This window comes from Rhodnius prolixus, unplaced genomic scaffold, assembly GCF_049639745.1.
Source record: "Rhodnius prolixus isolate KJV_2025 unplaced genomic scaffold, Rpr scaffold_11, whole genome shotgun sequence".
NCBI classification, from domain to species: domain Eukaryota; kingdom Metazoa; phylum Arthropoda; class Insecta; order Hemiptera; family Reduviidae; genus Rhodnius; species Rhodnius prolixus.
Genome location: NW_027411625.1, coordinates 12,119,943 through 12,144,131, shown reverse-complemented (window position 1 = coordinate 12,144,131; position 24,189 = coordinate 12,119,943). Strand labels below are relative to the sequence as shown.

The window sequence follows — 24,189 nt, the reverse complement described above, 5'->3', positions numbered from 1 at the left end:
TATAAATAATGCGAAAAGAAGAGGACTAAGTAGACAGCCTTGCCGTACTCCACTAAACACGGGGAATGTTTCAGTTTTACCCAACGGAGTCCAGACCGAAGAAACTGATCCATTGTACATATTCTTTAGAACATTTATGAAACGTGAAGAGATCCCAGCGTTAAATAATTTCAAGTAAAGTGCATCCCTGTCAACGGTGTCAAATGCTGCCTTGAGATCCACAAAGAAGGCATATAGTTTATTTCCTTTTCTCTGCAACCGCATCTTAATAATGTTGACCAAAACAAATATGCAATCGACCGTGGAGTAACCCTTCCTGAAACCAGCCTGGCACTCTCTAAGTATATTATTTGTGCGGACAAATACCTCCAACCTGTTCAAAAGGAGTCCACAAAACAATTTACCAATACAGTTCAAAAATGATAATCCACGATAGTTTTTAACATCAGATACAGACCCCTTCTTAAACAATGGAAATATTATGGATTCCTTAAAATTGAGAGGGACATTGCCCACAAAATAAATTTCATTAAAAACAAGGAGGAGCTGTTCAAGATAACCTGTGGGTGCGTTTTTAAAGAACTCATAACTCACTCTATCAACTCCAGGCGCTTTGTTGTTTTTGGCTTTATCCAAAACTACATATAACTCCTCCAAAGTAAAACCAACGTCTAACTCTGGAGAAACGTTTAGTGGGGGAGCATAATAATGGAGAGTACACAAGGAGCGAGATGGACACAGTAACGTCTTAAAATGATTAACCCACTCAACTGGGGAAATGCCATTATCAACCCTATGCTCAGATATTCTAAAAGATTTCGCCAGAGCCCAAAAATCTTTACTTAACTTAACGTTTTTAAATTTTTCCAGTAAATTCTGATAGTACACCGACTTTCTTGCCGCCATTAAACATTTATAGTTTCTGTCCGCTTCGAAGTAGGCTTTTTTAACAATTTGAGAGGAACTTTTACGACATAGATTAAGTAATTTGCGCGATTTTTTCCTAGCCTTGTAACAACTCCAATCAAACCAGGGTTGCCTGAATAGCTTTTTTTGGTTATAACTAGGCCGATGCCAATAGGTAGCTTTCTGAATACATTCAACCAGCTGAGTCAATGCATATTCTGGATCACATTTTCCAAGATCACTAAACTGCTGAATCTCCCTAACTAACAGCTCCTGGTATAAACATTTATTATCATTAACCCACCTTGGAAACTTTAATTAAACTTAATGTAGTGATGCAGTTGACGCCTGTTATCAAGTTATTTTTTACTTCCAGGTGTCCTAAATTGGTAATGATATTTTCTTCTGGAGTATTTTTGTTTTATACCAGAGTATGCACCGGTATATACTTTTGAGGGCCCTTTCAATAAAAAAAATCTTAAGTGAACCCTCACACAATTATCACTTGCTACTTACTATTCTTGGCATTCTAACTCATAGATTTTCTTCCAACTTCAAATATTAGAATTATAATTAATTGTATTAGATTTTGTAATCAGTTTGTGAACTGTACATTACGCCAAAATGACCGCTACGCTACCCTTCAGCCTTCCCTCAGAGCTGTATAAAACGAATTTTTCGATAAAAATATTAAAAATAAAAGTTATTTATAGTTCTATATGTATTACATAATGCAAGTTGCAGATAGCTCTAGGTTAATAACACACTTCTTTGAATTCTAAACGAATATTTTCTGTGAAAACTGTAAATAGAGAATCTAGCAGATTTCAATACTTTCTTCTTGCATGGAGTGATCGGTGAGAATGCCGGTATTTGAATTTTATTTTTAGATAATTACAGAACAATTATTCCATTTGGATTACTTTTAGGTAATTCTAGAGCACTTCATTCCATTAATTATATCTAAGTTTCGGATAGCTGTCCTGATAAAATTTTTAAGACTAAATAAGATTCAAAATAAAATTTCGCTTTAAACTGTTCTTCAAAATATTCTAATACATTTTTTGATCCATTATCCGTTCTATAAAACCAAATGCTGAGATGCACTTCTACATAAATATAATCCTTCTTCGAGTTTACACTCAAACGTAGTTTTTGTTTACGAAATTGAATTAGCCTCCTTCCAAACAATTAAATTTGAAAAAGGTTATAATTAGGATTAAGTAATATTCTGAAATAAAGATAAATTTAACATATTCTCTTCTGAAGGGGTCGACTGACTAATTTCTCTACACATTTTTGATTAAAAAAAAAAAGTATATTTTTAATGACTTGAAATAATAATGACATATGCACATAAATTTAGTTTCATTTTAACAGATTGTTTAGTTTTAAAAAAAAAATAACGTTAAAAGGCAATTTAAGAACCAGCAAAAATCAAGAAAAACCTACTACTGACAATCTTAGCCCCCGCAATTTCTTTCGCCAGCCGCAGCCCTCTTCATTCTTTAGGCGAATACAGGAGTAAAAACGGCAAATTCAGAATCTGACAGATGTAGTTTTAAGGGTTCATTGGAATAATCCCGCCAGTCAATTTTTTTTTTCACGAAATCGACCTAAGAGGCATCATCTAGATGGCAATCTAGAGATCGTTGAATCCTAATATGCTCTCACCTTGTGCACAAAATCTCTCATTTTATTCAAAAAATTGCAATATCTCTGAAGGACCCTGAAAGTAAAGCCGTGTCTATGAAAAATTCCCAGGAGTCCAACGAATGGCAGCTCTTATAGGCCACCTCTGAATACTTCAAATGCCTTTTTTTTCACAAAATTTAATTTCCAACAAGGAGAGCAACAAAGAATACACAGGCAACCTTCAGATTGATAAAGAAATCTCTGTAGAGAAATTATTTATGAAATTTTTTGCTGTTTCATAGTTTTTTAATTTTTTTTTGCACTTAAACTTTCTTACCGCTATTACGAGAATATATGTACGTTTTTGGTTCATTTAATGCCTAACCGTCTAGAAAGTGTTATTACTATTAGGCATAAAGGATGGCATTCAAAATATTGCATTGTGTTGTTTATTTAACTTCAATTAAAGAGATTAGTTTGTCCGTATATTTTTCTTACACAGAATGAATACAATGTTTAAACATTCTATTTTGATTTTTAAAAATAATGATGTATGTTTGACGTTAAAATGTAATGTATCAATGATTTGTTGGCCTTAACCATTAATTACAGCAATAATAAGTTTGTCCAGATATTAATGTATTTATGATATTGCTTTATTTTAAAAGGGAATATTTTAGATTATAAAAATAACAATGCTCTATCTTTAATAGAATCTTAATTTTTATTCGATTTAATTTAATTTTTAATCGATAGGAAATGGGAGTAACCAGCACAATAACCTGCTCTAACTGTGTTATCATATCAACAACTTTACAGAACAAGGGGGTGCATTTACAAGTGTGTCAATGTGAACCGACAAAGGAACGGCTTTTATCAGAAAGATTAGGTGATAAGTGTTTGTTTGTGAAAAGTCTCGTGATTTAAATGTAAATCACGCTTTGTTTCCTTTCGGCCATTTCGGTTTGTCACCTTGTTTAGAAGATTTAAAATTTCCCAAATTTGAAGAGGCCCGAAAAAATGAATGTTTACAATGTAGGATGGATATTTCCAACGCTACGCAATCCAATCTGTGGCATGTTTTTTTGGAATATTGCCAGTAATATTACAGTCTCGGCTGTTGGATTGTTCAGCAAGATATTGGTAGGTGAGTGACCAAGTTTTGGTTCAGTGTGTATTAGCCAGTGATTTTCACAACTGAGCTCAAGTATTTGAGTTTCAAAATTCAATATGTTGGTCACAGTCCGTCAGTATGGCATTTTGAGGTGTGCAGTACAAAACATTTATGAGTTTCAGAGCTGGGCCAGAGTATTTGAGGTCCAGCTTAGTGTAAAAGTTCACATTCAGTGCACTTTATTAACTTAGTTTGTAACCCTTCATTAGATTTTTTCGCTTGTCTGTCTGTTGGTTTACTTAACCCAAAACGTTTTTTTTTAGTTATTTATGTTTTATGAATTCCAGGTTGGTTCAACAAAGCAAAGACTCACAACAGAAAGTGTTTCAACAAAATTTTAGAAGATCGACCTCAGCATGTACCGTTGATCACAGTTTCAAATCACCATTCTTGTTTCGACGATCCAGGCATTTGGGGTGAGTAGTGTTTAGATTTAGTAATTTTTTAGGGTTCCCGAGTTTTCATTGTGGGGACAATGTTTTTTCTACTTACTGGCCATCCATCACCAGTCAGCAAGAGACAATCTAATACAACACTGACTACACTTCAAGCCGGTCTGCCGGCTTAAAGCGCTACCAGTTGCCAGTCTTGACTCATACTATTGCAGTTTTTCTATTCAGGGTTCTATGTGGAATCAAACAGTCGGTTGTGCACGATGGTAGCAAAATTGATTAGCATGATGGCTGTGCGTTAGTCTCCTAGAGAGGAAGAAGAGTGTCTAGCTTATGCGGCAAAATGCGTACTTGTTGACTAGTGTACAAGTAACCAGGCGGAACATCTGCCCGTCTTTTAGGCTCTAGAATAGCTAAAGAAGCTCGAAGCACTGAATGAAGATAATGCTATAATTTAACTTATACCAAAGGGTCTCTAGGGGTGATAAGAGACCGTTGCAACACACAACGATTTTTTGCGCACGTTATTGCTGTCGATCTACTAAGTTACAGCCTTTGTGCCACAAAATTAACTGTAATAGAGGAAAAACATTATTTACTTTCCCTTGTATATTTTTTCCACTAATCTGATAAGTTAATCAGTTTTTCTTCATTATTATGTTCAATGTTTATTGTAAAAATAGTTTATTTAATTATTTTATATTCGTTTTATATTAGTACTTTTTATTAGTGAAATTTTTATCATTAGTGGCCTTTTTTTTTTTTTTTAATGTTTTTGGAGGTATCTTCAAAATTAAGACAAATGCATTATAACTATATATTTCTTTTGTGTTAAATCATATAACTTTCTCAATTAAATTGTTTTAAGAACATGTTTTCAATATGATTCATGCAGTATTCTTTTTAAGCTATAAGTATATAAGCCTATTACTATGTGCAGGATGCCTGAAATGGAGACAACTGCTGACGGCTCCGCGCATGCGCTGGGCCCTGGCTGCGCACGATATCTGCTTTACCAACAAGTTGCACTCTTACTTTTTCATGTTGGGGAGGTGTATACCAGTCATCCGAGGCAAAGGTGTCTATCAGGTAAATTTCTTCGTAACAGAAGTCTTGTAGCAACAAGGAGAACTGGGCCTCTTGAGGTCGAGCTCTTTTAAAAGTTTTTACTGAGGCCCTAGGTATTTGTTAAGTCCATCGACTGCCACTAAACTAGAACGGCTACTGTACGTCTCAATCAGTTCAAACCCCAGTTGCTGATTTTTTCTCTTCTTTTTTTTTTACCGCTCTTTCAACATATTTTCATCAAGAAAAACAGCTGTGTTAATAATTCAGTCAATTTTATTCCCCAAGTTAAATAAAGCAGTTTTATTTCTGAATACCAGTGCATCAATAAATAATATTGTCAATAATTAGGTTCCCAATCAGTAATACTGATCCAACTGCCGACATTCCTTCGGTTCTTCTGATTTCACTTCTATGTTGTAGCCAAGTTTAAAGAAATTAGCAATGTTGACTGAGCAGGGTCGCTTCCGTCTCCCGCATTTTCTTAATAAGTTCACCCCTCCCTCCTAAACAGACGTCTTGATCTCAAATATCTTTTTATTGGAAAAAGTGTCTATACATATTATGTGAACTTCAAATAATGTATTGAAGAGCTTTGTGAGAAATGAGAGCCAATTTATTCTTGATGGTTATAAAAGATGTGATAGTGTTTTTTTTTAATGATTTAACTTCAACATCTGAGGTTATTGGCGCCCGGTTTTTTTTCAGTCACTGCCGGCCTCCTGGCAGTGTTCTCTTGTTACAGACAACACTGTCCATCATCGGAGAGTGAGCTGTAAATAGCTCCTAGGAAGAAAAAATCTAAGGTCCAGCAGCTGGATTTGAACCCGGGATCTCCGCGTGGGAATCCAATAGCTAACCGCATAACTAATCCCTTCCCTAATTATACAGGTATGTGTATCTATCACAAGAATTTGCGCCGAATGAAGGGCTGCGGCAAGGGGATGCCCTTGTCAGAATAGTTTGAATCGGGGATATTTTTACAGAACCCATTAAGTGGTGTTAGCAAAATTGTAGATTTTTTTTTTTTTGCAGGAAGCAATTGATTTCTGTTTGGAAAGGCTGTGCAAGGGCGAATGGGTGCACATCTTCCCGGAAGGCCGGGTCAACTTGACCAAGGAGTTCATCAGACTCAAATGGGGCGTCGGGCGGCTAATCTATGAAGCACCTATAACGCCTATTGTCGTGCCTATTTGGCACATCGGCATGGACCAGGTAGTGCATTTTTGTCACACTGTCACTAAAGCAGCCCTAGTCACTTTCTATTATTTAAACTCTCTTTGCTGTAAGCTCAGCCAAAAGACTGTATGTTTTCTAGTTGTCAAGTATTGTTCGGATAAATTCGCAGATATCATCAAACAGCACAAAATATATGACACTTTCATAGTTTCTCACACGCACAACATATGAATCAGCTTTGTGTGATATAATCCAGGGAACACTTATTTTACGCTTATTAATATACTTAACGTTTTCTGATGGGATAAGTCCGGTGCCATGTGGTGCTGATATTGTTGCATAAAAGAGCTTCGGCTAAAAAGTTAATTGCTGGTAAACAGTTCCTCTTTATCGCCATGTTTATGCTCTCTTTTTTTTATAGACCTTATGAAAGTATTAAAATGTTGATTCACCCACCATAGTGCTGACGATTTTCTGACATGGATTCACCTCTTATTCCTGCTGATTAAGATCAACTGATTTTCAACTTAAGCATAAGTACATGTAGACCATTCATGGTTGTTAGAAATGTCTTAATTCTGAATGTCAGCAAGTCCACATTCACTATTTTTGGATCTGCTCGTTATATAAACATTATCAGTGATACTCCCCTTTTAATAAATAACCTTGAAATCAGAGTTTCTAAAGCATTAAAATATCAGGGTGTAACGGTTGATCATGCCTTACCGTGGTCTGATTATGTCCAAGTCACCTTCTGTTAAGTTTTTAGAACGCTTGCCAAGTTGAAAAGGAATCTAGTTTAATTTCCAGTATCTGTTCTCTTGATGTTTTTCTTCCCTAATCTATTCTCGTTTTGATTATTGTTGTCTGTTTATGACACCTTTCTCAATGGATCTTTACGTTAAAAGGTATCGGGTATCGCTCCTTGACTGCCTTCGTAAGATTCATTTATGACATTCCGCTTACTATAGATTATCATTGTTAAAACCATCCTTCAGAAGCTCTAATTTTCGCTCAAGCAACTCTCCTACCAATGTTCCTTGTTCCTATTTAAATCCCACAGTAAGTGCTCAAGATCTTTCCAGTATGACGTGTTTATTCCTCATCATCGTAATACTATGTTCCTACCTTATCAATTAAATATACTTTTATCTAATAGTATTGTTTTCCTTTTTATTTTCTTATTTTTGCACAAAGATGTTATTTACTTTAATCATTATGGGTAAAGATCTGTAAGTCTAGTATTTAATGTTTTGTTTCACTTAATATTCTAATCAAATGGTACTATATTTTGGTTATTTATTTTCTGTATTCATAATGTCTTTATTCTTGGAGGATATTATTCCCAGAATAAAATTATTTCCTAATTTTTCTTCTATTAAGTTTAGATTTAGCTGCAAACCCAAATCCTTTTATTAAATCAAAACTGATTAACCATAACCTTTCTATTCTGTTCTGTACAGGTCTTACCAAATGATCCACCATATATTTTGAAGACTGGTAAAAATTTGACCTTCAATTTTGGGCAGCCGATAAATTTGTCCAATCTTTTAAAGGATTTGCGCTCCAGTAATGTTTGTGCTGAAGTAGCTCGCAAAGCTATTACAGATCGGATCCAAGTCGAATTGATGAATTTAAAATTGGAAACAGAAGCTCTACACAAACTTTACTATCCATCTTGACCCAGGCAGATTGTGCTAAATTGCACTAATTATGAGAATTTTAGTCAAAATTTACTTCCATTGCTTGAAATTGTTTAAAAAATCTACAATTTTTATCATTTCTAAGAATGATTTAATAAGTATTTGAAAACACGGAACTTTTTTTTTAAGAAAACATATTATGGGGGTCCTCAATATTACTTTGTATATTCACTGAGATGATAACTGGCATTGATAGTATCTGACATTCCCCTGCTTTTTACTTTAATAAAATAACTATCCTGGAAAAATATTTCAAAAAATAAAAATGATTGGCCTAAATGAATGTGATTGAAACGGCCACATTTGAATGTATATATATAAATGATCATACCAGAGTAATAGAATCAATAGAAATATAAAATAATTGCTGTTTACAGCACAACAAAAAACAATGGCACAAATTAAACAATGCACCTTGTTGCTTCAGTAGTACCACGTACCTGAGTAGTAGTACCCAGCTAACCGTTGGAATAGCAAATGAGTGCAATGATTGTGAACATTATCGCCCTAGGCGCACGTTTTGTTCACATACGTGTTTCGCCTTTTTCTCCTCTCTTCTCTCAGCGAGACATTGGCCACGGCAAGAATGGAAGAAAAACTACCATAGGGAAATCACAAAATACGTAAGTGCACTTACGCTAATTTCCGCCGAGACTTTAGTTCTCCTGCAGGCGCATCGTTCAGTCAAGAGCCAGGCAAGCTTCTAATCATCGCAGAGGGGCCGGCGTAGCACAGCACTAGTGTGTGCGACCAACCCCGGCGGCCTATGCATCACAGGTTTGAATCTCCGCTAGCTACACTTCTAATACTGATTTTTTTAAATTAAAATACATTTTTCATGCTTTTATATTTATTAGCCGTTCAAATTAATTTAACCAGCTGTTTTTATAATTACTTATATTAATATTATAATGCTCGCATAATTTTCTTTCACTCTCTTATCACCCGCCATAGGGATACACTTATTCTCACAAAAGCGTGTGCGGGAAATACGAACGCCCCACAAAGTGCTCTATCCCCACTTACACAGTGATGTTTAAATGAAGTTTATAAAGGAAATATTACTATCTTTGAGAAATAAGTTTATTAGTAATCTCACAAACTAAATATCCAACTAAAAGTCTTTACCATTTTGAGGGGCAATATGTCTATATATTCTGGTAAGGAAATACCATAAGAGTGCTCTCATTTTTTCCACACATGTGACCAAAGTCAGGATTGAAGCCCGGAGCGCGCGAGCTTACTAAATAAAAGCTACTAACTATGAAAATTAATACAGTACTCTACTCTTACAGCTTTTTCGACAATTAATAAAAGACGATTCAAGTTTTTAGACTTAGTTCCTATGATGGAGTCACTAGTAATTTTCAATTGTTTAAGTTAACTATCGTTAACTACGATTTTATTAATTTATTTATTTCATAGTTTAGTGGGTGTATTTCATGTAAGCGCTTCAAAGCAACCCAAAACCAAACACATAGAACTATCCAAATCACTACGGGATATGCCCTACTGATAATTACAATAAACTTGTTGATAGTTTTAAATTTTCAGTTTCTTTATAGAAACGAAAATTTTAGTCTGTACAATGAAATACAATTTGTGAACAATCCCTTTTGGTATATTTCATTTTTGGGAACTCCTCAGGGTACCGTTAAGCATGTGCCAAGGTGATGGCAGGATATCCGCTTAATCGTTTGTGGTCCAGGACGCTTTAACCGCTCTAAGTCATTACAATGTTCAGATCTACTACCTATATAATGTTAATAACTAAAACACAGGAAAGGGATTAGCTATGCGGTTAGCGTAATGGATTCCCACACGGAGATCCTGGGTTCGAATCCAGCTGCTGACCCTTAGATTTTCTCTTCCTAGGAGCTTCTTACAGCTCACTGCCCGGTGATGGACAGTGTTGTCTGTAACGAGAGAACACTGTCCGGAGGCCGGCGTGCACTGAAAAAACTCCTGGCGCCAATAACCTCAGATGTTGACGCGCCTTAAATCATTTTAAAAAAACAGACACACATACACACAAAGACTGTGTGGTTTACTAGTTAATGATTGTGATACGCTGAGTATGACCTCTTAAATTGGCACTGAAAAAAAAACTTGTTTTAATGATAAGTGTTTATTAAAATTAAAAAAAAAATTAATAAAGTTTATTAAAGAATGAGTGTTTATTTTAAATTTATATTAATTAATCTTTTTTCAATCATTAAACACCAAAAATGAATTACTCTTCTAAGTTACTCCATGTTTAATTTAAACCGTCTATAATCTTTAAGAATTACACCAGCATTGATTTATGGACTTCCAGAAAGTAGGAAGCGACATCGCATCAAATAAACAAATATGTCTAAATGATATGACAAATTTTAAGTAACCTTAATTTCCCTCAAATAAATATTGATTATGGGGTGATATAGTAAGTATTATAAAGCGCAATGCTATTGCAGCAGTCAAGAGCATGCGCCTTGACACTTAAAAGCATGGATTCTCATTTTCAATAATCTTTTTAGTTCAGGAAAAAATCACGTATTTATAAAACAATTTTTAAAATATTTATTTTATTTTAGGGGGATTACCCCAGTGTTTAGTGGATTCCCAAACTCAGATCCCAGGTCACTTTTAGCTTTTCACTATTCAGTGATGAATAGTGTTGTCTGCACTGAGAGGTCACTATCCGGAGGCCGGCAATGCGCTGAAAAGAGAGTCCGGGCATCAATGACACGTGCCTTCAGATTAAAAAAAATACTCATTTAGTTGAACAAATAGTACAGGAAAATAAAAGAAAATAATTGCAGCTGTTTTAGAAAAAATACTCAAACATTGATTTAGTAAGAAAGAAAATTCTTTTAAAACGACTTTCCTCAACTAGTAATTCCAGCGATGTTTCAGGCTTGCAACAGTCGTATTTCTTCCATTCTGCAGTTACCTACTGTTCAAGCGTTGACTATTCGGGGGCGATCGGCAATTTTCAATCAACTTGGACACCAGAAACCCAGAAATGGTATTAGGTGTAAACTAATAGAAAAGGGTATAAAACATAATCTGCGTGATTAATTGAAAGCAAAAAGTTTTTAAAGGAATAAAACTGTATATTTATACAAATAAAAGACCTTTTAATTAACACCAGTTATAGAGCGGTGTTAATACTTTTAAACGAGGAGATAGATAAGTAAGAAAGAGTTATCCGTAAATTGAAATGAATTTCGTAAATTAATCAGAATTACGAACAATAATAACAAAATAAATTCTGTTGTTTTTAAAGTAAATGTATTTTAGGAAATAGAGATAGACAACCGCTAGTTGTAGTTCTCAGTACTTCCAGTAGCCACGACTCTCTATAGTCTGTATAGTGTGCTGTGCTTATTGTAGATTGTTTTATGGACTCCGTCTGGGCCTAGGTATCAGTTTTTAGTTATTTGGAGATTGCGCGCAGAATTGGCATCCTGCTTCAGATATCCCCTCTCACTAATGCATTATGCAAACAACTCTGTTGTTGTTTACACCCCTGCCACAATGACACGAAGCACGTCACCTACACTTCAATTTTAAAGAAATGAAGCAATATGGTAAAAGAAAAAAGTAATCGCCTATTTTTCAGATGGGGCTAACGGCCAACTTCCAAATTATTGGTGGTTATTAGTAAATGCTTATAAGAAATTATTTTTAAATTATTTTCAATTGATTTTTTTTTTTTAATAATGCGTAATAGATGTAGTGTACAATCAGGTAGTTATAGTAATGAATAATAATATTACAACCCTAAACAAAGATTTTGTCGACTTTCTTTTATATGTATATGTAAGTAGATTTTGACAAAAAGATTTTAAGGTTAGCTAAATTCCAAACAGATGGAATCGGCGTCAAATAAACCATTAGCAAGCTAACAAATAAATAATTCTGACCTAGTTAAAGGCCATTACCAAGACTTTATTGCCATATGTTTTTTTTACTGTACGATCATGTTATTGAACTCATTTTCACAAGTTACTAATGACCAAAAGTGTTAACCAAATATCATCTTCGCGAAATAAACATAGATTTATATTAAAATACTCGAATTCAAAGAGTATTAGTTTTTTTTAATTTAAGAAACTTGGTCAATCTGCTCAGATACAGTCTTTCGTTACGGTTTTATAATCTTATGAAAATGGAAATTTAGGGAGGTGCTCCAAAAAAGTGAAAAAGTAAGCTCCCGTTAAGTAGCGTTTTACTATAGTAAAAATATCTATGTTAAAGTTAAATAAGCTTTAACCATATTAATACCAGGTTTTAGTAAAACGAGGATTAGATCTTTGAATATCTGCGGCATAACATATTGTGTAACCAATAATTTTATCGATTATGTAAGTATATACAGACATTAGTCATTGGTATAGAAGGTTATGGCACTTTTACATCATGTCCGTTAATAGTTAATGATGATGACTTAGTAAATATTTATTATGGTTTAAAGAATTTGCCTGTATTGATAGTGCCGGTTACATTTATTTATCAGTGCGCGAGGAAGGTAATAACCATAATTTAGTGTTAGGAATTGATTTTCGTTATCACATATATGTGTGTATGGCAAACATTTACGCTATGTAATCAAGGATTAAAATATTAAATAATTTTGTTCATGTTTTATTGGTAATAGAGAATATAAAATATTGAATGCGCTATTACTTATTAATAGTATCGTTAATACTTTTGGCCACATCAATTATTTTGCACTACCAATTGACAGGATTTTATAGTACAGAACATGTAAGCGTTATATTCTATTTTAATATTAGAGTAAGAAAAAAAATCATCACAACTTACACTTGCTTTATTGACCTTTGGACTAGTGATACCTAAATACTAAAACAGGTGTGAATATATTAATCCTAAACGGTTAAATGAAATTTGGTAAAACGCAACCATACGACCCTACTTCTGCATTCTACAACACAACAGGGAGTTCAAATTTAATATCTGCCACTTTACTGATTGCATTTTTCAGTATATTGAGATTTTCTCGGAAACGGCATCAACATTTTCTTTAAATTTGGTAAAAACGTGGACGTGCCGTTTTCTTGTATACAGGGTGTTCAGTACGGTAACTTCGGGAGGCGATTCTGGGCATCATTTGCAACAAAAAATTCCATATAAACTATGGCTCGATTCGGCTCCGTTTTATAGATATTTTTAATTTTATGTTTTTTCAAGGTGTTACTACTTTTTAGCAAAAGGTTGCCTATATTTCTCAAACTATTAAAGCTACAGCTATTTTAATAAGCTTATTAGAAAGAAGGTTAAATTTCCTTTTAAATAAGCTAATTTGTATTCCAAAAAAATAATATTAAGTATTTTACTTTGTGGCCCAAACATAGGAAATAGCAAGTTTCTAATTTTTTCCAAAAACTTTGACTTCATTTTTCTCAAAAACGTTTTATATGAAAAAACCGTGCACTATTCAGGAAAAACATCTACATACGATCATCTTTCGAACGGTATACAATAATTGGGGTTATGTTAAAAATTGATGCAGAAATCTGTGATTAATTGCAAAAAAGTAGGCCTCAAAACAACGTCGGCATTATGAAAGGAATGCTCCTACCATAAGAATATAACTGAACAGAATCATCAAATCCAGTACGATTTTTTGCAAACGTGTAATTTAATAATTAATTTATTTAAGAACTATATTCAAAAATATAAAACTTACATTAAAAGTAATAAAATAAAATAAGAAGAATAAAAATGAATACGATGTTAAATGAGTGTTAGGTACCAATTTCGAAAAAAAGTATTTTCGTTTAACGAGTTTAGATCTGTGTGCTATTCTTTAGTTAATTAAAGAAATATTCCAAATAATGTGAATAAATCATCATTTCATCATTTTGAACTACTCAATAAACTTTTGGAATTAACAGGGTGTGAAGAGCTAATGAATAAACCGAGAACTTACTTATCGCTATAATCTCCAAGTTAAAAACTGACATGTTTTATCCTAATACGGCTTATAAAAACAAATAAATACAACAAGAACTGATTAGTTGGCGTCTGATGGTGGATTAAAATCCGTTGTAGCTTTGATCAATGTATGGGTTTTGTTGCAGACGATGGCCGAGAGCGAAAAAGATGCTTCCAGTGTATATGACTTCACCGTGAAGGATATTGCTGGTAACGATATCTCGCTTGAGAAATACAGGTAATCTACTCCATGCAGATTAATATTTTTTAAATGTACACATATTGAAAATATATACCGTAATGGTTACTATTACTGTTGATAGTACTTTCAGCGTACTATCAAAATTCGTATTCATAAATTCATTGATTTTCTAATAATAATAAACTCCTTACGTGGGACTTGCCCTCCATAATACTTCCGTGTACACTACAGAGGTATGTACACGTAATATGCCAGGCCCTAAAATTCATTTTTGAAAATCATCTACCAATATTGATTTAAATTTAAGTGGTGACACCAAGTTTTTTTAAAGTTACGAATCGATAACTTTGGTCAATGAAAAAGCGACACAAAACATTCACTCTGACATAGGCGACACGGTAGCCGAGCGGTTAGATGCGAGACCTGTAAAGCTAACTCCTTAACAAAAACTTACAGTTTAAAATGTTAAGTATAAGGGTTGATTAAATGCCAAAAGGTACACAAATCAGCAAGCACCCAACATTTCATTAATTCTTCATTAATATTTAAGTAATTTTACTGCATTAATATTCATTCATATTTTTTAGAATTTATTAGATGTCACAGACCCTTATGCTGGCCATTTTCGTCTACAAAATATATTTTCAAGTAGCACTGTAGATTGACTGTCATATCTAGTTATTTATAATAATCAAACTATTAATTACAGGTTAAAAAGAAAAACGTTATAAAAAATATAAAAAAATAAAAAAATTATGAGGCTAAAAAATTCAAAACCTTTTTTAAAAAATGCTTACACCAACATACATCAATGACTTTGTTTATTTTATTTATTTATTTTTATTTTTAAATAAAAATCGTCGGTTTAAGTTCATTCTTCGATTAAAGTAATTGTTATTTTATGTAGTAGTCAAACGTTTATAATAATAGGTAAAAATTATGTGGCTTTATCGCAAATAATATAGTTTTCTTCAATTACATTCTCAATCTAGGTATTCATCCCACAATGTTGTATATATGTAATATAAAGTAAATAAGATGCATATTTTTAGGACAGCTAATTATTCCAGTATTTTACTATAAGTAAAATTAGGGGGACTAAATTAAATTACAATTGAGAAATCAGTAATTGTTGATTAATCTACTTGTTATAACTGTGTTATTTGTGCTCACGAATATTTCGGTAAGACGAATTCAAGACAAGTAGCTTTAACTTTGACTTTTTCTAATTTAACATGCATGTACGTATATGTGATTTATCATAATTATAACAAAAAAAATAATATAAATGAAGTGGCCAGCATAAGGGTCTGTGACATCTAATAAATTCTAAACAATATTAACGCAGTAAAATTACTTAAATATTAATGAAGAATTAATGAAATGTTGGGTGCTTGCTGATTTGTGTACCTTTTGGCGTTTAATCAACCCTTATACTTAACATTTTAAACTAAGTTTTTGTTAAGGAGATTTTTGTACCTTTTGGATAGATTTTCCTTTTTGCTCCTTTTGCAAAGTTACATATCTGCTTTACAGATTTTTTTAAAATTTGGAATAAGCAATTCTATCATTATAACCTGATAAGGTGTTTAGTCGGAACCGTAACTACCCTGGAGAGATCTTTTTAAAGAATGATTATAGTTGCGGTCCCCCAAACCATCCTCAATAACAATTTTTTTTAAAAAAAGCGTTTGGAATAACATAGGAAGGTATTTGTACGTAAACAGCAAAATTAAACTGCGATTTCAGTACTTCCTTTTAAGAGGAGTGAGATAAATAAACTGCGATTGCAGTACTTCTAGGCAAAGAGGCAAAGATTTTTTAATCGAACGACAATTCATTGATTTAAATAGGTTCACTCATTGATAATTTTAACGATTGCAGTACTTCCTCTTAGTAGGTGTAAGAGCATGATGGCACTTCACAGCCACGTAGAGGAGCTTTAACCACTTATTCGAGCTGAATTTTAGCAAAATCGGACTAAGCGTTATAGAAAAATTGGTAAAAATAGTTTTAGAAAGGGTCTTACTTAGGTGGGGCAAACTCCCTTCCTTATGAGGCATAACGTCGAGGCTTTTAAAGTGCAACTCTATACAAAATTTCGATTCGAATGACACTTTATTCATGAAAATCGGTCCACGTGTCGATAATTTGAAACGATCGCTATACTTTCCCTTAACAAGTGTAAGAGCTGATCGCCGATTTAATGTTACGTACGGGTGCCCTAACTCTATCATCCTACCAAATTTTATCAAAATCAGGCCAAGATTTACAGAGTAATTAGTAATAATAATTTTGGAGGGGGCCTTACATAAAGGGGGCTAACTCCTCTCCCATTCGATGTACAGCGTCGAGACCCCCAAAAGGCACATCTACATAAAATTCCGAATCGAATGACACCTCATTCATGAAAATCGGTTCGCGCGTTTAGGCGCTACGCAGTTTACAAAAAAGGTAACAACAACAAGAAGAAGAAGAACAACAATTTCTGAAAAAGCCGTTTTTGCTCATTTTCTGCAACTTTTTTCTCGAAACCTATTAGATCTGGGTTGTTGCAAAAAAATTACAGTTATAAAGGAGGATTTGCCCTATATTTTAAAGAAAATTTGGGAATTTTATCTTTTATATAAAAAGAGAAAAAAATGTCAAATTTAGGTGTTTTTCAACGTTACGCTTTTTCGTGCAGTTTTTGATGATCAACCCTTATACAACTGTCCTACCGGACAGTTTTAATATGTATTGTGGTACTGGGTTCGATTCCCGGTCTTAGGCCTTAGATTTTATTTTATGGTTTATAAAAGAAATTTACAGTGAGGTATATTTGCTAGTCGCCTCCGTCCACGACACCTTGGTAGTTGGACGTAAAGCCCGCCTGAAAAAATAGGCAATTACTTTACTTTAGCTTTACATTCACTTTGACAATTGTTTTTAATCCATTTAATTCGAAAATTTAAAGTTGTAAGTACACATGTCCTCCAGACGCCCATATATTCGCCAATGAAAGTTTTAAGCTAAATTTTTGACGTGTTACTGTTTATTTGTTGCTGAAAAAACGCACATCACCCATTCCAATAAACTAGAGATGACCAACTAACTGTTTTTGAAACATTACCAGTTCTTTAGCAAGGCACCAATACTTGCATAGATGATTTCAGAAAGTTGGATTGCATTGTGATAGCAGCTTTCTGAGGTGAATTTGATCCCCACTATCCTAGAACTCTTTTTTTTGATTTGCTGTCATCTCTTGCTCTTGAACATAACCACATTTGTAGCAAGTGCACCAGACGTTTGCTTAATTGTTGGAAAGTGTTGGCAGGTAAGCATACAACGCATATGCCCGTATAAGTCCTGTAAATTGTGATACTCCATAATTCTAACATCTCCTTTTTTCTTTCTCTTTGTATAAAGGATTCGGAATAAATTAATAGATAAGCGCTATCAGTATAACCGAAAAAAAGTGTTTCTCACCATCAAATTTTGGATGTTTTGCAGAGGACATGTTCTGATAATAGTGAACGTAGCATCGCAATGTGGCCTGACTAGCACAAATTACAAGGAGTTGGTGGAATTGGACGAGAAATATCGCGAAACCAAAGGACTCAGGATTCTGGCGTTTCCCTGCAATCAATTTGGTAGCCAGGTAGTTGGAATTTTAGATCTACATCTAACTAAATACTGGTTTACACAAACAATAGTGAAGTGTATTTTGTGATTCAGGTGACTTGGATACAGCACACCATATAAATCAGACTGTCTTCTCTGTGTAGTTCTTCTAGTAGTGGTAGGTAAAACTAACGTATGAATAACTCCCTAGTATTTTTTTTTTTTTTTGCAGGAACCAGGGTCCAGGGAAGACATTGTCTGCTTTATGAGGCAGAAGAATGCTTCATTCGAAATGTTTGACAAAATTGAAGTAAATGGCAGTAATGCTCATCCGCTGTGGAAGTACTTGAAGAGCAAGCAAGGAGGCACTCTCGTGGAGTAAGTGAATAATGTGTGTACGGAGCTGGTGTTATGTTGATTGTAATCGATTGGTTAACTTTTCCAACGGTTATCCATTCATCGGTGGTTACAGTTAAGTGAACACTAGAAAATCATACTCGGGCGCCAGGCTTTTTAGCCAGATAGTTTAGGATAATTAATTAGAAACTAAATACTTGAAGTGCTTCCAATGAGAGTAAATTCAGAAAATATATAAAAAAAGTTGAAAGCATACAATAAGCATTTATTTCGGCACATGCACATCTTGTGAAACAGAAATATTTCATTCAGTAGCGTAACACTAAAAGTATAAAAGCAGGTATTAATAATTCATTGCTAATGAAATAGAAACGAAACGATACTGATACTTTAGAAAATATAAACTGAAATTTAAAGATACTAAGATAAAAAGATAGATATACAAATTTTGGGTCCAGGTTGTTAGTTAGGTAATTAATTTTCAAATTTATGTTTCAGCAACATAAAATGGAATTTTACTAAATTTATTATAGACAAAAATGGTCAGCCGGTGGAACGTCATGGACCTATGACAAATCCTTCGGTAAGAGATTAAAAGATATTGTTATTGGTAGCAGTAAATTTTACTGAAAGTGTTCGAGTTACAATACTGAGACTTTTGAAAGGCCCGAATGTTTTTAATGGTGGGTTACAACCCTCTGCGACCTTTCAAGATACATTGTGCTCACTTTGTTGGTGCCAGTCAGAACCCAATATAAAATTTCTGAGAGAGTTCTTAAAAGGATGTATCCTCCTCCAGCACCTCTTTCTTGATATCTAAATCTTTCTTGAATGATAGTACCGAACGCAGTTAAGTGGTATGTTCTGTTTTTTTTTAATTAATTTTTTATTTTTACACATTTACTTAAGTACGAGTATTTGTAGATGTCATTACGTTCCCAAGCCCATCTTTTTCAAGTGCCTTCTCAGACAGCAGTGTCGCACAGGACTTGTGAAGCCTGTTTTCATTTATACCAAGGCACGCCTCACTTCCTTCTGGTTATAATTGGCCAGAAAGTTCTTTGTTTGCATCAGACTTGGGATGTTGGTCTAGAGCGTGGTTCTGCAAACCACTTCTTTCTTCCTAAGTTTTTATTGAAAGATCGACAGATCTGCCGTACAAAAGGGTTCAGGCCCCTTGAGAGGGGTTTTGGCGCCTTGCCAGAACGTGGACCTCCTCATTTTCTTTGATGCCGATATGATGTGACACTCAGAATAAGAAGACTTTACCTAGGTCGTTAAGTTTCCTAAGGTATTCCCAAACCTTTTTCGAAGAGAGCTCCACTGCATTCATGTCGACCTTGTTATGGAAAAGCATTACAGATTTGATTTCAGTGTTTTTTGTCGTGATTAAACAATGTATTTTTCTAATGAGTTAATTTCCGCATGGGAAATGCTGAGAAATTTACCCATGCGCTCCTGAGTTTCTAGCATTTAGTTCATACACTCCAACCCCAGTCTTCTTAGGGATCCTTAACCAATCCATGTACAACATGACTATATGGTGTTTGATACCAGAAAGAGTGGATTCATTGCTTCACTCAGATTAAGCTCAAAATGTGCTTAAATAATGTAAAACTGGTACAGACTGTGTTTGGACAGACTAATCTTGTACCCTATGGCCGCTGCTCAAATACCCAGTCTCAGCACTCAAAATGCACATAATTTCCCTATTTCTTGATTATGCCGGATCTCTTTTTATATGGAAGTTGCATTTCATTAAGCATGCATTTTATTTATTGTTGCAGAAGCTTCTAAGCAGTCTGGAGAAATATTGGTGAAGATGGTACCTGTAGTTTTTATTTCTCTTTGTATGTATTTCTCTTAATCGTCACTTAGTTTTAAAAATGCATCTATTATATGTTATATTTACAAAAGGAAACTTTAAATATCATCACATATATACAAAAATGCATTCTAATGCTTTATGTATAAATTAAATCTATTCCCTTCAATAAAGTTCTTCTGCTATTAGATTGTCTCAGTAATTTTACCCATAACAAGACCAGAATGTGCAGCGAATCTCAAGGTTTATAAAACAGCAAAGCTTCAAGAGTTAATTTCTTGGATCAAAACAAAAAAGGGAACGTTTGTCAGAAAACGCTTCGTTGTCGAGTTAAACGTGAAAATCTAAACAAAAAAATCAATTAAAGGTCGAGAAGTGATGAGGAATCCTCGCCCTGAGGATGTAATAGGAAAAGAACTGATAGTAGTACATCACGGATGAGGCCAACCAGCTTTCATAAATCATTTTCAAACGAGAACAGAAGGGTAAAGGTAAACACGAATAGCAATTAATAAATGAAAAATTACTGAACTGTTTACAAGAGGACATTAAAAGAAAGTCTCTTACTGGAGTTGGAAGATGCGATCTCCCAAACAAAGTGTGATATGGTGGGACTTTCCGAAATAAGTCGAAATATGGAAAGTACAGCAGAAAACCTCTGGCAACTTTGCATGATGCCGTTATTGAAGATAACTAAGGAAAAACAAAAATAATATTTTGAACTCAGTCTGTTTCTCGTAGAATTGTTAAACTAGAATTACAGCAAGGATGTATAAATCTCTCTGAATTGCGTGTTCATATTTTTTTGGACTTTAAATTGCTTCAACTACTGAGATATCTTGTGAAACCACAAGCCCAGCAAGAACTCGAACCAAGGTTTTGAGAGATGCCAGTGATTGACAGCAATTCCTAGCTAATTTTTTTTTTTGTAAATCAAAATCTAAATCATTGATACCCGGAGCTTCTTTCAGCCTCCGGACAGTGCTCTCTCGTTACATAAAACATAGTCCACCATCAGGCAGTGTTCTGTAAGAAGCTTTTACGAAGAAAACATTTAATGGCCGACAGCTGGATTCGAACCCGGGATATCCGCGTGCGGATCCAGTGTGCTAACCATTGAACTAATCTCTTCTAGCTATTAAAATAGCCATTATTCTCCATTCTCTTTCATTATATATATGAAAACAGATTTTGGCCCAGATATGCATATACGTTTCTCTTGAACATACGTATGTTCTCCAAGTAAGCTGAAATATATAACATAAGCCCTAAAATAAGCTGAATCAAAATTATCCTGAAACATACAACGGAGAAGCGGTCCAATAAATAGGTTCCTTCGCTCTTCCGATCTCCCCTAAATGGATTCTTTTGTCGGAGAACTCTTAAAGAAAACGTTTAGCTCCCCTGTAAACCACTTAAGCGCTACGTAGAAGCAGATTATTATTACATGTGCCGTTGTTGTGAACAGCAGTTGAACATGAGCTGTGAAATGCAGAGCTTGTCTTTAAACTACTAAAGATTATAGATTTGTTAAAGCCGTTAAATTTAGATTCCTTTTCTGTACATTTCAGTAAATTTTTGATAGAATTTTCCGTTTTTGAGAAAAATGAAATATATTTTATCCTAATTAAAACTGTCCGGTAGGACAGTTGTATAAGGGTTGATCGTCAAAAACTGCACGAAAAAGCGTAACGTTGAAAAACACCCAACTTTGACAATTTTTTTTTCTTTTTCTATAAAAGATAAAATTCCCAAATTTTCTTTAAAATATAGGGCAAATCCTCCTTTATAACTGTAATTTTTTTTGCAACAACCCAGATCTAATAGGTTTCGAGAAAAAAGTTGCAGAAAATGAGCAAAAACGGCTTTTTCAGAAATTGTTGTTCTTCTTCTTGTTGTTGTTACCTTTTTTGTAAACTGCGTAGCGCCTAAACGCGCGAACTGATTTTCATGAATGAGGTGTCATTCGATTCGGAATTTTATGTAGATGTGCCTTTTGGGGGTCTCGATGCTGTACATTGAATGGGAGAGGAGTTAGCCCCCTTTATGTAAAGCCCCCTCCAAAATTATTATTACTAATTACTCTGTAAATCTGTAAATCATAGCCCGATTTTGATAAAATTTGGTAGGATGACAGGGTTAGGGCTCCCCTACGTAACCTTAAAGCGACGATCTGCTCTTACACTTGTTAAGGGGAAGTATAGCAATCGTTTCAAATTATCGACAAGTGAACCGATTTTCATGAATGAAGTGTCAATCGAATCGAAATTTTGTACAGATTTGAACTTTAGAAGTCTCGACGCCGTGCCTCATAAGGAGGGGAGTTCGCCCCACCCAAATAAGGCCCATTCTAAAATTATTACAAATATTTCTATATCGCTTAGTCCGATTTTGATAAAATTTAGCACGAAGAAGTGGTTAAAGCTCCTCTACGTAGCTGTGAAGTGCCATCATGCTCTTACACCTACTAAGAGGAAGTATTGCAATCGATAAAATTATCACTGAGTGAACCGATTTATGTACATCAATGAATTGTCGTTCGATTCAAAATCTTTGCCTCTCAGCCTTTTAGGGAGAAGTACTGTAATCGCAGTTTATTTTTCTTACTCCTCTTAAAAGGAAGTACTTAAATCGCAATTTAATTTTGCTATTTACGTACAAATACCTTCCTATTTTATTCAAAACGCTTTCTCAAAAAAATTGTTATTGAGGATGGTTTGTGGGCCGCAACTATAATCATTCTTTAAAAAGATCTCTCCAGTGGTACATACGGTAGTAACTTAACACCTTATCAGGTTATAATGATAGAATTGCTTATTCTAAATTTTAAAAAAATCTATAAACAGATATGTAACTTTGCAATATAGACAAAAAGGAAAATCTATCCAAAAGGTACAAAAATCTCTTTAACAAAAACTTACAGTTTAAAAAGTTAAGTATAAGGGTTGATTAAACGCCAAAAGGTACACAAATCAGCAAGTACCCAACATTTCATTAATACTTCATTGATATTATTTAAGTAATTTTACTGCATTAATTTTCATTAATATTTTTTAGAATTTATTAGATTTCACAGACCCTTATGCTGGCCAGTTCATTCAAAATATTTTTTTGTTATAATTATGATAAAATGTATATTATAACTTCGTTATTAAGTAGATACTTTATTTTAACTCTATTCCAAATTATTCTTCTGATTTATCTTTAATATGCTTTATTCTGAAGTTGTCACATATATGTACATGCATGTTAAAGTAGAAAAAGACAAAGTTAAAGTCGGCTACTGTTTAAATTTAAAACACGGAGGATTGAAAACAATATTTCAGTCTTGAATTCGTCTTACCGAAATATTCGTGAGCACAAATAACACACAGTTAATAACAAGTAGATTGTGCAACAATAATTATTCATTTCTCAATTGTAATTTAATTTAGTCCCCCTAATTTTATTTATAGTAAAATACTGGAATAATTAGCTGTCCTAAAAATATGCATATTTTATTTATTTTATATTACATATATACCTAGAAGAATACCTAGATTGAGAATGTAATTGAAGAAAACTATATTATTTGGGGATAAAGCCAGATTAATTATTACCTATTATTATAAACGTTTGACTACTACATAAAATAACAATTACATTAATCGAAGAATGAACTTAAACCGACGATTTTTGTTTAAAAATAAAAATAAATAAATAAAATAAGCAAAATCATTGATGTATGTTGGTGTAAGCATTTTTTTAAAACAGTTTTTGAATTTTTAGTCTCATATTTTTTTTGATTTTTTTTTTTAACCTGTAATTAATAGTTTGATTATTATAGATAAATAGATACTACAATCAATCAACAGTGCTACTTGAACATATATTTTGTAGATGAAAATGGCCAGCTTAAGGGTCTGTGACTTCTAATAAATTCTAAAAAATATTAATGAAAATTAATGCAGTAAAATTACTTAAATAATATCAATGAAGTATTAATGAAATGTTGGGTACTTGCTGATTTGTGTACCTTTTGGCGTTTAATCAACCCTTATACTTAACTTTTTAAACTGTAAGTTTTTGTTAAAGAGATTATGAAACCGAGATTGACTCTAGACTTGCGAGCTTTAAATCCTTGAAGTTGCGGGGACCCAAACTACAGATGCCGCGGGACTCAAAGTATCATAGAGTTATAGAACACGTCTTTAGAGATTTTG

The 24,189-nt window shown here is 33.7% G+C and overlaps 2 protein-coding genes across 4 annotated transcripts; both read left to right on the top strand.

Annotated features, from left to right (window-relative positions):
• Positions 1–3,379: 3,379 nt before the first annotated feature.
• On the top strand, positions 3,380–8,179 carry Taz (tafazzin, phospholipid-lysophospholipid transacylase). Its single transcript, XM_074138067.1, has 5 exons — positions 3,380–3,688; positions 4,003–4,131; positions 5,048–5,196; positions 6,208–6,387; positions 7,815–8,179. Exons 1-5 carry the CDS (start codon positions 3,562–3,564, stop codon positions 8,031–8,033), a joined length of 804 nt encoding a protein of 267 aa, XP_073994168.1. The 5' UTR covers positions 3,380–3,561; the 3' UTR covers positions 8,034–8,179.
• Positions 8,180–12,407: 4,228 nt separating this feature from the next.
• On the top strand, positions 12,408–20,175 carry Gtpx (Glutathione peroxidase homolog with thioredoxin peroxidase activity). Of its 3 annotated transcripts, XM_074138069.1 has the most exons (7): positions 12,431–12,570; positions 12,700–12,809; positions 14,147–14,238; positions 17,695–17,842; positions 18,038–18,183; positions 18,661–18,745; positions 19,950–20,175. In XM_074138069.1, exons 2-7 carry the CDS (start codon positions 12,717–12,719, stop codon positions 19,980–19,982), a joined length of 597 nt encoding a protein of 198 aa, XP_073994170.1. In that variant the 5' UTR covers positions 12,431–12,570; positions 12,700–12,716; the 3' UTR covers positions 19,983–20,175. The 3 variants fall into 3 exon arrangements, with proteins under 3 accessions (XP_073994172.1, XP_073994170.1, XP_073994169.1); XM_074138071.1 differs by lacking the exon at positions 12,700–12,809 and having other exon boundaries at positions 12,408–12,570; XM_074138068.1 differs by having other exon boundaries at positions 12,441–12,809.
• The last annotated feature ends 4,014 nt before the right edge of the window (positions 20,176–24,189 follow it).

What these genes read in the sequence shown, in the direction of transcription:
- Taz (XM_074138067.1), top strand. Translation starts at nt 3,562, where the DNA reads ATGAATGTTTACAATGTAGGATGGATATTTCCAACGCTACGCAATCCA. An exon ending in GTTCAGCAAGATATTGGTAG is followed by an intron (nt 3,689 to 4,002) that starts GTGAGTGACCAA and finishes TATGAATTCCAG; the next exon opens with GTTGGTTCAACAAAGCAAAG. An exon ending in CGACGATCCAGGCATTTGGG is followed by an intron (nt 4,132 to 5,047) that starts GTGAGTAGTGTT and finishes TACTATGTGCAG; the next exon opens with GATGCCTGAAATGGAGACAA.
- Gtpx (XM_074138069.1), top strand. Translation starts at nt 12,717, where the DNA reads ATGCGCTATTACTTATTAATAGTATCGTTAATACTTTTGGCCACATCA. An exon ending in GATTTTATAGTACAGAACAT is followed by an intron (nt 12,810 to 14,146) that starts GTAAGCGTTATA and finishes GTTTTGTTGCAG; the next exon opens with ACGATGGCCGAGAGCGAAAA. An exon ending in CAAGGAGGCACTCTCGTGGA is followed by an intron (nt 18,184 to 18,660) that starts GTAAGTGAATAA and finishes TTTATGTTTCAG; the next exon opens with CAACATAAAATGGAATTTTA.